Consider the following 15,904-nt stretch of genomic DNA (forward strand, 5'->3'; position numbering starts at 1 on the left):
CCTGGAGTCTTTAGTGGGTTCACATCTATATACATCAAAAATTTATTTGGTGCAATATTATGGGCCATGCTGATGATTGCTAGAGTATTTCAGAACCTTTCCAGATATTTAACAGCAGATTTGTATATGACTAGTGCTAACTTCTGTGTAATTCTGGGTTTTAAAAGTTGCTTTTAGAGCATATTCTGCCATAATTACCTTGATAAATATAAAGAGTGAGCTGGATATCAACTTGACTTTCAATTTAAAATCATGCAAGGTAAAAATAAAACAGCATAAGCAGAGAGTGATATCAGCATCATGGCGGAGTGAACTTGCCTGGGACTCTCTCCCCTCCAACATACAACAAAAAGGAGCAACCATATTCCCACAGAAAATGCCCTAAAAACACAGAAAACCTTGAAGAATCACGGCAGCCATGACGTAGGGCAGAGAGGCTGGAGACCCCTTGGAGGTGCTGGAACAGGGTAAGAGTGATCTTCGCTCACTCCCCTAAAGACTGCAGTCGCTGTCATGGGAGTTTCTGTTAGGGAAGGAGTAGGGGAGGGGTCACATCCGAGGGATCACCCAGGACTCCCTAGGGCCCTTGCAGCCTAGAGGGAAGCCCTCTAATGGGGCAAAACGTTTCCTGCGGGGTGACCTCACCAAACCAAGACCCCAGGAGACCAGATAATGAGAGCTGATTGGGAAACTTGGGACTGCGGGCAAGAGAAAGTGCTCCCCCACCCGCACTGTGCCACACCATCTTGGCTGAAGGCGGAGTGCTCAGAACGCTCAGATCTCAACCCCCATCCAGTGGCGATAGGCTGTAACTGCAATCAAATAATAACAGAATGGGAAAGTCCTGTCCTTCCAACATCAGGCACTTCATCAAATCTCCAGACCGGAGAGAAAACAACAAGCACCCAGAAGTCAGTCCTGAGGACACAGAAATAAATAAACTAAATGGCAATGAATTCAAAATAGCTATCTTCAAAAAACTCAATGAGGTAAAAGAGAATATAGAGAAACAATTCAACACATTCAGGAACTACTTCACAAAAGAGATTGAAACTATAAATAAGAATCAATCAGAAATATTAGAGGTGAAAGACACAATGGAAGAGATAAAGCAAAATATATATATGGATTCCCTGAATGCTCATGTGGGCACCATAGAGGAGCAAATCAGCATAATCGAAGATAGACATGTTGAAATGCTCCAGAGAGGAGGAGAGAGAACTAAGACTAAAGTGAAGTGAAGAAAGTCTCCGAGAAATATCCAACTCAATGAGGAAATGCAACACAAGAATTATTGGTATTCAAGAAGGTGAAGGGAAGGAGAATGGAGCAGAAAGTGTGTTCAAAGAAATAATAGCAGAAAACTTCCCAAATCGAGGGAATGAGAAGGAAATATGTGTGGAAGAAGCTTCCAGATCTCCTGGATTTGTCAATGTAAAAAGACCTACTGCAAGGCATATAGTAGTGAAACTGGCAAAAATGAGTGACAAAGAAAGAATATTCAGGGCAGCAAGGCAGAAGAAAATAACCTACCAAGGAACCACTGTCAGACTTTCAGCAGATTTCTCTGCAGAAAGCTTACAAGCTAGGAGAGAATGGAATGACATATTCAAAACTTTAAAAGATAAAAACTTTCAGCCAAGATTACTCTATCCAGCAAAAATATCCTTCAGATATGAGGGAGAAATTAAATCTTTCCCAGACAAACAAAAGCTAAGGGACTTCATAGTCACGAGACCCACCCCCCGAAGAAATCCTCAAGAAGGTCTTCATACCTGAGAAAAGAAAAAAGGGAGCAAGAGATCACAAAACACAGAGTAAGGAGACAAATAGAATCAGGATATGATAGCAAATGTTCAACCATACCATTAGGCTAAAGGGAAGGAAAACGCCAAAAACAAAGACAATCTTGTCACTTCAGCCACAAACTCACAGCACAAGTTGGAATAAGATGTGAGTATAATAACTTAGGAGGGTAGGAGGAAAGGAACTGAATCACTTTAGACTAAGGAAATAAGAGGCCATCATAAAATGGACTATGTTATACACGAGATTTGGAATACAAACTTTAGGGTAGCCACTAAACTAAAAAGTAGAACAGAGACACAAGAAATAAATAAGTAACAAACAAAAAAACACATTATAAAAAACTACATAATTCAATGGGTAGACCAAAACACACAGTACAAGAAACAAAGCAAATGCAGGGAAACCGGAAAACGATTGATATAATGACAGCATTAAGCCCTCATACATCAATAATCACCCTCAATGTAAATGGATTGAACTCTCCAATAAGAAGACACAGAATGGCAAGATGGATTAAAGAACAAGATCCAACAATTTGTTGCTTCAGGAAACACATCTCACCTCCAACGACAAATACAGGCTAGAGTGAAGGAGTCGAAGATGAGACTCCAAGCTAATGGCAAACAAAAGAAAGCAGGTGTCGCAATACTTCTATCAGACAAAGTAGACTTCAAGATAAGGCAGGGGAAGAGAGACAAAGAGGGGCAATATATCGTGATCAAAGGGACACTCCATCAAGAAGAAATACCGCTTATAAATATGCACCCAACACAGGAGCACAAAAGTTCATAAAGCAACTATTAACAAACCTAAAAGAATATATTAAAAATAACAGAATAATAGTAGGGGACCTCAATACCCCACTCACATCATTGGACACATCATCCAGACAGAAAATCAACAAGGAAACAGTGGAATTAAGTGAAAAGCTAAAACAATTGGACTTAATAGACATATAGAACACTCCATCCCAAAACAGCAGAATACGCATTCTTCTCAAGTGTGCATGGAACATTCTCAAGGATAGATCATATGTTGGGAAACAAGACAAGCCTCTCTAAATTTAAAAAAATTGAAATAATAACATGCATCTTCTCCGATCATAATGGTATAAAGCTAGAAATTAATTACAAGAACAAAAGCTGAGAAAGGAACAAAGATGTCGAGACTAAACAATGTGCTATTGAACAAGCAATGGATCATTGAAGAAATTAAAGGAGAGATAAAAAAATATCTGGAGACAAATGAAAATGATAACATGCCATACCAACTTATATGGGATGCAGCAAAAGCTGTATTAAGAGGGAAATTCATCACAAACAGGCACACCTTAACAAACAAGAAAAATCCCAAGTAAGCAATCTCAAATTACACCTAACTGAATTAGAAAAACAAGAACAAACAAGCCCCAAACACAGCAGAAGGAGAGAAATAATATAAATAAGAGCAGAAATAAATGCTATTGAAACAAGAAAGGCAGTAGAAAGGATAAATGAAACAAAGAGCTGATTCTTTGAGAAGATAAATAAAATTGACAAACCCCTAGCTAGACTTACAAAGAAAAAAAGAGAGAAAGCTCAAATAAAATCAGAAATGAAAGAGGAGGAATAACAACAGACTCCACAGAAATACGATGGATTATAAGAGAATACTATGAAAAACTATATGCCAACAAAATGGATAACGTAAAGGAAATGGATAAATTCTTAGACTCTTACAACCTCCCAAAGCTGAGTCAAGAAGAAACAGACAATCTGAATAGACCAGTCACAAGGAAAGAGATTGAAACAGCAATCCAAAGCATCCCAAAGAATAAAACCCCAGGACCAAACAGCTTTCCTGAGGAATTCTACCAAACTTTCAGAGAGGGTTTTGGTTTTTTTAAAGATTTTATTTTTTTCCTTTTTCTCGCCAAAGCTCCCCGGTACATAGTTGTATATTCTTAGTTGTGGGTCCTTCTAGTTGTGGCATGTGGGACGCTGCCTCAGCGTGACTCAATGAGCGGTGCCATGTCCGCGCCTAGGATTCAAACCAACGAAACATTGGGTCGCCTGCAGCGGAGTGCATAAACTTAACCACTCAGTCACGGGGCTGGCCCCTCAGAGAGGATTTAATACCTATCCTTTTCAAGCTATTTCAAAAAATTAGGGAAGATGGAACACTTCCTAACACATTCTATGAGGCCAACATCACTCTGATACCAAAGCCTGACAAGGACAGCACAAAAAAGGAGAACTACAGGCCAATATCGCTGATGAACATAGACGCAAAAATTCTCAACAAAATTTTGGCAACCTGAATTCAGCAATACATCAAAAGGATCATACATCACGATCAAGTGTGATTTACACCAGGGACACAGAGATGGTTCAACATCTGCAAATCAATCAATGTGATACACCACATCAGCAAATTGAGGAATAAAAAACACATGATCATCTCAATAGATGCAGAGAAAGCATGTGACGAGATCCAACTGCCATTTATGATAAAAACTCTGAAAAAAAGGGGGATAGAAGGAAATTACCTCAACATAATAAAGCCATATATGACAAACCTACAGCCGACATCATATTCAATGAGCAAAAACTGAGTACCAACCCCCTGAGAACAGGAATGAGACAAGGATGCCCACTATCACCACTCTTATTCAACATAGTACTGGAGGTTTGGGCCAGAGCAATTAGGCAAGAGAAAGGAATAAAAAGAATCCAAATAGAGAGTGAAGAAGTGAAACTCTTGCTGTTTGCAAATGACATGATCTTATATGTAGAAAACCTCAAAAAATCCATTGGAGAACTAATAGAAATAATTAACAACTACAGCAAAGTTACAGGGTACAGAGTCAATTTACAAAAATCAGTTGCTTTTCTATACTCCAATAATGAACTTAAAGAAAGAGAACTCAACAATATAATTCCATTTGCAATCACAATTAAAAAATAAAGTAGCGAGAACAAATTTAACCAAAGAAGTGAAGGACTCATACAGTGAAAACTATAAGACATTACTGAGAGAAATTGATAATGACAAAGAGACGGAAAGAGATTCCTTGCTCATGGATTGGAAGAATAAACATAGTTAAAATGTCCATACTACCGAAAGCAATCTACAGATTCAGTGCAATCCCTGTCAGAATCCCAATGACATTCTTCACAGAAATAGAGAAAAAAATACTAAAATTCATATGGGGCAATCAAAGACCCCAAATTGCTAAAGCAATCCTGAGAAAAAAGAACAAAGCTGGAGGTATCACAATCCCTGACTTGAAAATGTACTACAAAGCCATAGTGATCAAAATGGCATGGTACTGGTAAAAAACAGGCACACAGATCAATGGAACAGAACTGAAAGCCCAGAAATAAAACCACAAATCTATGGACAGCTAATCTTCGACAAAGGTGCCAAGAACATACAATGGAGAAAAGAATGTCTCTTCGATAAATGGTGTTGGGAAACCTGGACAGCCACATGCAAAAGAATGAAGGTAGACCACTGTCTCACACCATACACAAAAATAAACTCAAAATAGATCAAAGACTTGAAGATATGTCCTGAAACTATAAAACACCTGGAAGAAAATATTGGTAGCACACTCTTTGACATCGAACTAAAAAGGATCTTTTTGAATACCATGTCCTCTCAGACAAGGGAAACAAAAGAAAATATAAACAACTGGGACTTCAGCAGACTAAAGAGCTTCTGCAATGCAAAAGAAACTATGATCAAAACAAGAGACAACCCACCAATTGGGAGAAAATGTTTGCAAATAATATATCTGACAAGGGGCTAATCTCCATAATATATAAGGAACTCACACAAGTGAACAATAAGAAGGCAAACAACCTGATCAAAAAGTGGGCAGAGGAGATGACAGACATTTTTCCAAAGAAGATATACAGATGGCCAATAAGCACATGAAAAGATGTTCAACATCACTCATCATCAGGGAAATGCAAATCAAAACTACACTAAGATACCACCTTATGCCTGTTAAAATGGCTACAATCACTAAGACTAAAAATAGCAAATGTTGGAGAGGGTGTGGAGAGAAGGGAACCCTCATACACTGCTGGTTGCAATGCAAACTGGTGTAACCACTATGGAAAACAGTATGGAGATTCCTCAAAAAACTAAAAATAGAACCACCACATGACCCAGCTATCCCACTACCGGGTATCTACCCAAACAATTTGAAATCAACAATCCAAAGTAACATATGCACCCCTATGTTCATTGCAGCACTATTCACAATAGCCAAGACATGGAAGCAACCCAAGTGCCCATCGACCGATGATTGGATAAGGAAGATGTGGTGTATATCTATACACAATGGAATACTACTCAGCCAGAAAAAAGACAAATTAATCCCATTTGCAACAACATGGAAGGACCTAGAGGGAATTATGCTTAAGCGAAATAAGCCATTCTGAGAAAGACAAACACCATATGATTTCACTCATATGTAGAATATAAACAAGTACTGAGACAAAGGAAACAGTTCAGTGGTTACCAGGGGAAGGGGGGTGGGAGGGACAAAGGGGCTGAAAGGGAGCACTTATGTGGTGACAGTCAAGAAATAATGTATAATTGAAATCTCACATTGATGTAAACTATTATGAACTCAATTAAAAAAAAACAGCATAAGCAAAGTCACCTGACAAATGCAGAAGAAAATTCAACTTTGGTAACAGACAAAGGGTAATTGGCTTATTTAGAGAGTTAAATATTCAAAGACCAACCTTCCTCCAACCTTCCCCAAAATGAACAAAGGACATACACCCAGGTCACCAAAAAAAATACAAGTAGCCCACAAATATATGAAAAGATGCTCAATGGCTTTGCTTAGTTGAAACTTTAGCAAATCTCTTATTATTTCTTGGATTTCTGAAGAAGTAACTGTGAAAGATGCCATGAGGGAAGCCATATTGAAAAAGAGCCAGAGCAGCCATTTCGGGTGAGTTGCCTTGCACCTCTTGTTTTCTTTATCTTCTAAACTGGACCAGACCTCCAACAGTCCAAGAAGTCAGTAAGGACAAGAATATCCTGTTTATAACAAGTGATGAAATTGAACTTTACTGATGACTGAATAACCTACCAATCCATGAAGTACAAATCTAACCCTTTGCCTGATGACTGACTGAATCTCGAGCCAATCTATGAATTACGAACCTGGCCTTTTCTCTAGGACCAGTGAACTCTAAAACAGCTAGCCTCATCTTCCTTTAGTTTTCCCATAAAAACCCTGAGCCCTTCTGCTGTAATCAGGACACTTATTTGGGTTTCTACCTGAATCTGTGCTCCCCAAATTGTGATTCTTTAATCCTCAAATGCTTGGGAATTGGCCTTCTTAGAATTAAATTTCTCTATCAGAAGAAAGAAATTTTTTTTTCTAGAATTGAGTAGGTCACTGATCACTATGATTAATATCTGATGCCTGTGACTTTTTAATTATAATAAATCCATGATATTTTTTCTTCTACTATACCAGTTATCTACGGGAAATACTAAATATATGTAAAATACCATCTTGCCTAACTTACCTTGCAATCTTGAGCAATTCTCTTAATTTCTGGCCTTAACATTTTTCATCTGAAAAGCAGGGGCTGGACTAATTGGTCTCCAAAGATATTCCTGGTGCCAACGTTCTAACTTTGTTTTGTTTTGTTTTCATTTTTGTACACTTAAGGGTGAGATGTAAGTTAGTTTAAGTATATGACATTTAAATGAAACTTTGTCTCCACCACTATAAGAAAGAAAAGATTTTTGTCTTTTCAAACAACTTATGAAATATAGTTTGTAAGTATATTTGCTTTTTAAAACCTTCAAAAGCCAAGAGGAAACAAAGTAAATATGCGTTCCTTCTGAAAAATGCCCTCCTTTCTGCACTTGATTGGTTTCAGAATCCTTGCTCTGGGTGTGGCATACCACACTAATGCTCTTTAACAGCTAAATATGAAGGTCAGTTGGCTGGCAGGTGCTTGCCAGGTGCAAACAGAGATGGCACAGGTCCCAAGGCCAACATCACAAAGGGGCTTAACTATCCTGTTTAGCTGTTCTCTTTCAGGTTTTCACAAATACCTAATGTGGAATTCACAGTGATGGTGGAAAGCCTTTTCTGAGAGCCTTCACAGGCCCATTCACGCTGCTACCCCCACCTCTTAAAAAGCACAAATATACTAATTGAGGAGGCAAAGAAGCACCAAACGTTAAGTTTTATTTTAAAGAAGTTGGCCTCTGTTGGATGACATCCCCACACACCTACCTCCAGCCTACTGCCATTCAGAATGCCTAAGGGAGATCTACCATATGGCTCAAAGCCTGTTCTACAAACATGAGCATTCTCCATTCTCCTCATTTTCTCTTTAGCAGCTTGACAAAATCTTTAGTGGCAGTTGGATGAACCACAAGTATTTACTGCCTACTTCACTCAAAGCCTTGACTCTTGAGTTCTATTCCTGTCAGGACCTTAGGAAGTTCATGGTCAATACTCTCCTTTTGAACTCGGTCACTAAAATGATCTCAAGGCTCATGGAGAGATAGGAGCTACACTTCACAGGCCAGCTTACAATGCCTGGTTTAGGAAGGTTTACTGCGCAGACAATTGTAGCTCATTCCTTTCAGAGACAAATCCCACTTTGTTCCTAGTGTCTAAAATTACTAAAATCAAAATCTCTTAGAACTTTCCCAGCATTTGGTAAATCCATGCTGGGGAAGAACTGGCCAAAATGCATTAAATGCACTTAACAGCAACACCCATTTATTTCATCAAGGACTTAATATGTAGTGTTGAAAAACAAAATTCAGCTGAGTAAATTTGAAGATCTAATTGGCTTTATGAAATGATTCATGACTCAAGCAGCATCTCATCCAGGAAGCAGAAGGGTGCTCTGAGGAATTGTACAAAATGGACAGTTTTACGAAGTTTAGGAAGAAGGGTGGGGCAAAGGTGATATTGGCCAGGACATTTTCTTTTGAGGGGCAAAGGAACTGGCAAGGGCCCACTTGACAGATTACCTTACTGGTACTTGACCAGAAAATTCCAGACTGGTAGATTAAGAAGACATTTCTGGGAGAGGGTGAAACTGCAATGAGATCAGGCATTAAATCTAGGTATGGTATCATGGGCTTTTGGCATGAGTGATGCCATTTTGGGCCTGTGGTTCTCTTTTTAATAATAGGTATTTAATATGCACCTACTACAGGCATAGCACAGTCTTCACACTCAAGAAACAGCGAGAACACTCCATCTCTGCCTCATGGAGCTTGTCCAGAAAAATAAGGAACAAGGCTCAGGACCTTTGAAATGGAGCCTTAGTTGGGTCAAATCAAAATAAATTAAATAAATCAATGTGAAAATCTTCAGTTATATTAAGAATGGCTTGATGAACCCCAGGTATAAAAATTTCACTGGTTTTGAAAGTTCTGGTAAAATTCCAATTCTTGAATCTAATCTAGCACCTGTAACTAGGAAATCAAACACTAGTTATATTTTTCCTCTATTTTTAAAATTTTCTCATGAAAAATAAAAAGACTTACTTCAAGTCTAGAAATAGATGAGAAAGTTTTTTTCAGCTTTATTGGGATATAATTGACATATGGCATTGTGTACTGATGGTAGCAAAGAACAGAAATAGATTCTCTGTTTTCAATTAAGTGCCAAGATGGAGCCTCAGAACTTTTCTGTTATATCACTCTTTTACAACTGTAAGAATCAACAGGAATGAGAATCCCCCCTCACCGAGTCTCCTTAATTATGCCTCCTTCAATTAAGTGTCATCATGCAGTGCCTGGATTTTATAATCCAAGATACTAAGGTGTCTACTTTATACCTCACATCCACAGTTTGTGTCTATGTGCTCTACCAAGAATTCAAACACTGCGTTGGTCTGGGAGGAAGAGGAAATTCCATGGTTTTTTGAACCCAGAAAGTCTTTAGTACATCTCAGATATAAAACTGTCTAAATATATTTAAAGTTTCATAATTCCAGAAGAGGCTTTTGAGGTTTATACGGAGAGCTTCCATTTCCTCACCATCTTCTCATACCTTAACCTTGTGTGATACAGGCTCTATCCCCACCATTCTATGAACAAAATACCAACACAGTATTCAATATATAGGTTAGATTTTTAAATTTTTTTTCTTTTCCTGATTCCAAACGTAACACAGCGTCAATATAGAAAATGAAGAGCAGAAAGAAAATGAAATACCCATAATCCTATCAACTGTAGTTAATGTTGGTATGTTTCCAAATCTGTTTTTGTGTGTATCAATATACTACTTTTATTTTTCATTTTTTCCATTTTTGAATATTTTATTGAAATTGAAGAATATGAAATCACTGAGAAGTTTTAGCAACTAAGATTTTGAATAGTGTAGATTCCTTAGAACAAATACTAGAAATGCTATTATCTGTTTTTTGTATATTTTTTGTGTATTTCTTTTTTAAATTTTTAAAAATTTATTTTTATTGCAGTAACATTGGATTATAACATTATATAGTTTTCAGATGTACATCATAATATATTTCGAATTCTGTGTAGATTACATCACGTACACCACCCAAAACTAATTACCATCCATCACCACACACATGAGCCTTTTGCCCTCCCCCCTCCCCCTTCCCCTATGGTAACCACCAATCCAATCTCTGTTGCTGTGTATTTTTATCTTCTACTTATGAGTGAGATTATACAGTATTTGACTTTCTCCCTCTGACTTATTTCACTTAGAATAATACCCTCAAGGTCCATCCATGTTCTCACAAATAGCTGGACGTCATCATTTCCTTTCATGTGCCTGTTGGCCATCTGTATATCTTCTTTGAAGAAATCTCTGTTCAGCTCTTTTGCCCATTTTTTAATTGGGTTGTTGTGCTGCCGACGAAATGAAAACACGAACACCGGTTGCTGTGTAGTCGTCTCTAGAGTTCCTCGAGCTCTTTATTCTTATAGCCTCTAGACAAAGCCGGCCTTTTGCCAAAGCAGTGAGTCAGCGACCTAAGCCTGCGCAAGCGTCCCACAATAATGACCTTTCCCCTACACATCTGTTTATAACCGGTTCCTTCATAACATTTCAAACTCCCAAGGCCCCAGTCTTGTTCCTTTTGAGGAACTGATAAAACATCCTTGTTTGCAAGCAATGTTTTCCCTGGGGCCTTGTGAGTTCACCAGGCAGAACATTCTGTTTGCAGAAAAGTCCAGCCAGTCTTGTGGATGCCTCGTGTGCAAGAACAACCACATTTCATGCCAGGTCTCCTTCATTGTTGGGTTTTTTGTTGTTGAGATGTATGTGTTCTTTGTATATTTTGGATATTAACCCCTTATCTGATATATGGTTTGCAAATATCTTCTCCCAACTGTTAGGTTGTCTTTTCATTTTGTTGATGGTTTCTTTTGCTGTGCAGAAACTTTTTAGTTTGATGTAGTCTCATTTGTTTTTCGTTTCCCTTGCCCAGTCAGACACGGTACTTGAAAATATGCTGCTAAGACTGATCTCAAAGAACATACTGCCTATGTTTTCTTCTGGAAGTTTCATGGTTTCGGGTCTTACATTCAAGTCTTTAATCCATTTTGAGTTGATTTTTGTGCATGGTGTAAGGGAATGGCCTACTTTCATTCTTTTGCATGTGGCTGTCCAGTTTTCCCAGTACCATTTACTGAAGAGACTCTCCTTTCTCCTTTGTATGCTCTTGGCTCCCTTGTCGAATATTAGCTGTCCATAAATGTGTGGGTTTATTTCTGGGCTCTCAATTCTGTTCCATTGATCTGTGTGTCTGTTTTTGTGCCAGTACCATGCTGTTTTGGTTATTATGGCTTTGTAGTATATTTTGAAATCAGGGAGTGTGAGACCTCCAGATTTATTCTTTTTTCTCAGGAATCCTTTGGCTATTCGGGGTCTTTTGTTGTTCCATATAAATTTTAGGATACTTTGTTCTATTACTGTGAAAAATGCTTTTGGAACTTTGATAGGGATTGCATTGAATCTATAGATTTCTTTAGGAAGTATGGACATTTTAACTATGTTAATTCTTCCAGTCCAAGAGCATGGAATATCTTTTCATTTCTTTGTGTCTTCTTCAATTTCTTTCAACAGTGTTTTATAGTTTTTGGTGTACAGATCTTTCACCTCCTTAAGTTTATTCCTAGGGATTTTATTATTTTTGTTGCAATTTTAAATGGGATTGTATTCTTAATTTCTCTTTCTGCTCCTTCATTGTTAGTGTATAGAAACGCAACCGATTTTTGTATGTTGATTTTGTATACTGTAACTTGACTTTATTCATTTATTATTTCTAAAAGTTTTTTAGTAGATTCTTTAGGGCTTTCTATATATAAAATCATGTCATCTGCAAAGAGTAACAGTTTCACTTCTTCTTTTCCACTTTGGATCCTTTTTATTTCTTTTTCTTGCCTGATTGCTCTGGCTAGAACTTCCAATACTATGTTCAATAAGTGTGGTGACAGTGGGCATCCTTGTCTGGTTCCTGTTCTTAAAGGGATAGCTTTCCGTTTTTCTCCATTGAGAATGATATTTCCTGTGGGTTTGTCATATATGGCCTTTATTATGTTGAGGTATTTTCCTTCTATGCCCATTTTATTTAGAGTTTTTATCATAAGTGGGTGCTGTATCTTGTCAAATGCTTTCTCTGCACCTATTGAGAGGATCATGTGATTTTTATTCTTCATTTTGTTAATGTGGTGTATCACATTGACAGACTTGCAGATGTTGAACCATCCCTGCATCCCTGGAATAAAACCCACTTGATCATGATGTATGATCTTTTTAATGTATTGTTGTATTGAATTTGCTAGCATTTTGTTGAAGATTTTTACATTGATGTTCATCAGTGATATCGGCCTGTAATTTTCTTTTTTTGTGTTGTTGTTGTCTGGTTTCGGTATCAGGATAATGTTGGCTTCGTAGAATGAGTTAGGAAGCCTCCCCTCCTCTTCAAATTTTAAAGAGTTTGAGAAGGATAGGTATTAAGTCTTCTTTGAATGTTTGGTAGAATTCACCAGGGAAGCCATCTGGTCCTGGACTTTTATTTCTTGGGAGGTTCTTGATTGCTGTTTCTATCTCCTTACTGGTGATTGGTCTATTCAAATTCTCTACTTCTTGGTCCAGTTTTGGAAGAATGTATGATTCTAAGAATTTATCCATTTCTTCTAGCTTATCCAATTTATTGGCGTATAGCTTTTCATAGTATTCTCTTATGCTCTTGATTTTCAGAAGAGTCCATTGTAATTTCTCCTCTTTCATTTTTGATTTTATTTATTTGAGCCTTCTCTCTGTTTTTCTTGGTGAGTCTAGCTAAGGGCTTGTCGATTTTGTTTACGTTTTCAAAGAACCAGCTCTTGGTTTCATTGATTGTTTTCTATTGTGTTTTTCATCTCTATTTCATTTATTTCTGCTCTGATTTTTATTATCTCCTTCCTTCTACTGATTTTGGGCTTTGTTTGTTCTTCTCTTTCCACTTCCTTTAGGTGCACTGTTAGATTGTTTATTTGGGATTTTTCTTGTTTGTTGAGTTAAGCCTGAATTGCTATAAACTTCCTTAGAACTGCTTTTGCTATATCCTATAGATTTTGACATGGTGTGTTTTCACTTTCATATGTTTCCAGGTATTTTTTGATTTCTCCTTTGATTTTTTCATTGACCCAATAGCTCTTCAGTAGCATTTTGTTTAGCACCCACTTGTTTCAGGCTTTGGAAGGTGCAGCCAATCCCCTATGTGGTTATTTGTGAAGCACAGGTCTTCTGTTGTTTATAAGCCCTATGGCTCACAGGTCAGCACACACCGTCAACACAGTCCTGACCCATGCACATGTGCCATTCCTCTGGAGCAGAACCAGTCATCCCACTGCAGAGCCCCCCCCCCCGCCCCCGCCATGCCACCAATGCCCCACCCACTCCACCACTCCTCATGTACACCCTGCCTCGCAGAGGTGGACCCACTACTCAGCCTTCAGAGGATCTAGGCATCCAGTCTATTCAAGTTGAAAAGTTGCCTAAGGGCTTGCTGTTGGGTGGGGCCAGTCCCTAGGGCCGGCTGCCTGCCCTGGCTGAGCTGGATTAAATCAGTGGGGCAGACCCTGGGCTAACAGGCCAGGGAAAAAACTCCAATGGCATCCACCAGTGTCTCAGCATGCCTGTACTAGGTCACAGTAACGGCTGCCACCAACGTCTTGGTCCCTGGAGAGGTCTCACCTCTCACCAAGATGCACTCAGAGCCTATCATGTGAGTCTCTTTTCTTTTCTCTTTTTTTTTTTTTTTGAGGAAGATTAGCCCTGAGCTAACTACTGCCAATCTTCCTCTTTTTGCTGAGGAAGACTGGCCCTGAGCTAATATCTGTGCCCATCTTCCTCTACTTTATATGTGAGACGCCTAGCACAGCATGTCTTTTGCCAAGCGGTGGCATGTCCACACCCAAGATCCAAACCCGCGAACCTTGGGCCACTAAGAAGCGAAATGTGGGAACTTAACTGCTGTGCCACTGGGCCGGCCCCTACATCCTTATCTTTAAGAGTATTATTCTTATCTTTGGGACATAGCAAATACTTAAAGCTGATAAAAAATGCATGCACAATGGCCACATCAGGCTCTTTTGGAAAAACAAGTTCAGGCTGAATTAATTTTACACCAAAGGATTCCTCATATACTCCAATATCCTATTGCTTGTCATTTATTTATCACATAGTTTCTCATACTGATATATTTTTACACTGCATCCCGTAAAGCCACCTGTCAAAAATTCCTTATAATTTTGCTAGACACAAGAGTTTATATTTTTTCCTAAATTATACTTCTTTATCCACAGCTCTGACAATTTCTTTGGGATAAACTCTAAATGGAATTGGTGGTTTAAACAACATGTTTCTTTTAAAACTTTTAACATATGAAAGTTATGTTAAAAATTAAATTTTGAGGGTGCTAGGCCCCCAAAATGTTTACTCACATTGGTTGATGCTTTCATATATTTACTTATTTAGTGAGGAAGATCAGTCCTGAGCTAGCATCCGTGTCAGTCTTCCTCTATTTTACGTGGGATGCCATCACAGCACCGCTTGAAGAGCAGTGCTAGGTCCGCACCCTGGATCTGAACCTGTGAACCCCAGGCCGCCAAAGCAGAGTGTGGGACCTCAACCACTACCCCATTGGGCTGGCCCCAAGGTTGATGTTTTTATTCTTTGCCGCCCAACAGGAAGAAAATGTCAGCTCCTTTAGTCTGCTTTTTAAATACCAGTCATGTTACCTTTTTTTTTTCTACTTTTGTGGTCATACAGGTTTACAACTCTACAAATAAATCTTGCTCATTCTTAATTTTCCAGCACTGAGAGATTGTTTCACCAGAAAATTTCTCCCTGTTATCAATTCCTACCCATCTCAGTAATAATAGCATTCATTGCTGCCAGGAATTTGGACATCATACACCCTTGTCCTTACCTTTTTCATGCACGTATATTCCCTCTTCAAAAAACATTGAGTTGCTCAAGGGCAAGGGCCCCACAGAACTGAGGCCCAGCGTCTAAGGGCCCCGTGTCCCTTAATAATTGACCTTCCCAGGCGTGCTCTCAAGGCAGTGGGGGGAGAGTAATTCACGATAGGGGTTGCGAGTGCAGAGGCCGAGTCTTCATGGTTTTGAACTCTAGCAGGCCTGCACGGGATGCAGTAGCAGAGGCTCAACCACGGCTCTCAGGTATTGTCCCTAATTGTGCCTGACTGATGCTGAATACTGAGGGCCCAGGTAGTCCTGAAGCCCGGAGCGCCCCAGGACAACTGAAGCCCTGAGGCGGCTGGTCCCACGGTGACCCGCTGCCTGGGCTCCCGGTTTCTATTTTCAGGTCGAGGCGCTTTAGTTTTCGATCCACCGATCCGGAAAAGGGCCACTGACGACCCGCCAGCTCTTGTTTCCTTTCCGCCCTTCCTGCGTGGGGTGTTAACCGCGTACGAATGCGGAGGTGACCCAGCCGTTTCCCGCAAGCCTCCTCGGGGCTCCCGGGCAGGTCTGCAGAGGGTGCGGCCAGAGAGCGGTCAGGCTCACGCGGGAGGAGCCGGAGCCGCCCGCAGACGCGGGTCCGTCAGTTCCCGGC

General features: G+C 39.3%; 1 protein-coding gene across 1 annotated transcript in view; it reads left to right on the top strand.

Annotated features, from left to right (window-relative positions):
* The first annotated feature begins 13,631 nt into the window (after positions 1-13,631).
* LOC124249711 (complement receptor type 1-like) overlaps positions 13,632-15,904 on the top strand; it is a 56,127-nt gene continuing 53,854 nt past the window's right edge. The window contains exons 1-2 of the mRNA XM_046680952.1: positions 13,632-13,839; positions 15,656-15,891. Coding sequence (XP_046536908.1) covers positions 13,632-13,839; positions 15,656-15,891 — 444 coding nt within the window. The remainder of the gene's footprint in view (positions 13,840-15,655; positions 15,892-15,904) is intronic.

The sequence above is a fragment of the Equus quagga genome, chromosome 13 (genome assembly GCF_021613505.1).
Source record: "Equus quagga isolate Etosha38 chromosome 13, UCLA_HA_Equagga_1.0, whole genome shotgun sequence".
NCBI classification, from domain to species: Eukaryota; Metazoa; Chordata; class Mammalia; order Perissodactyla; family Equidae; genus Equus; species Equus quagga.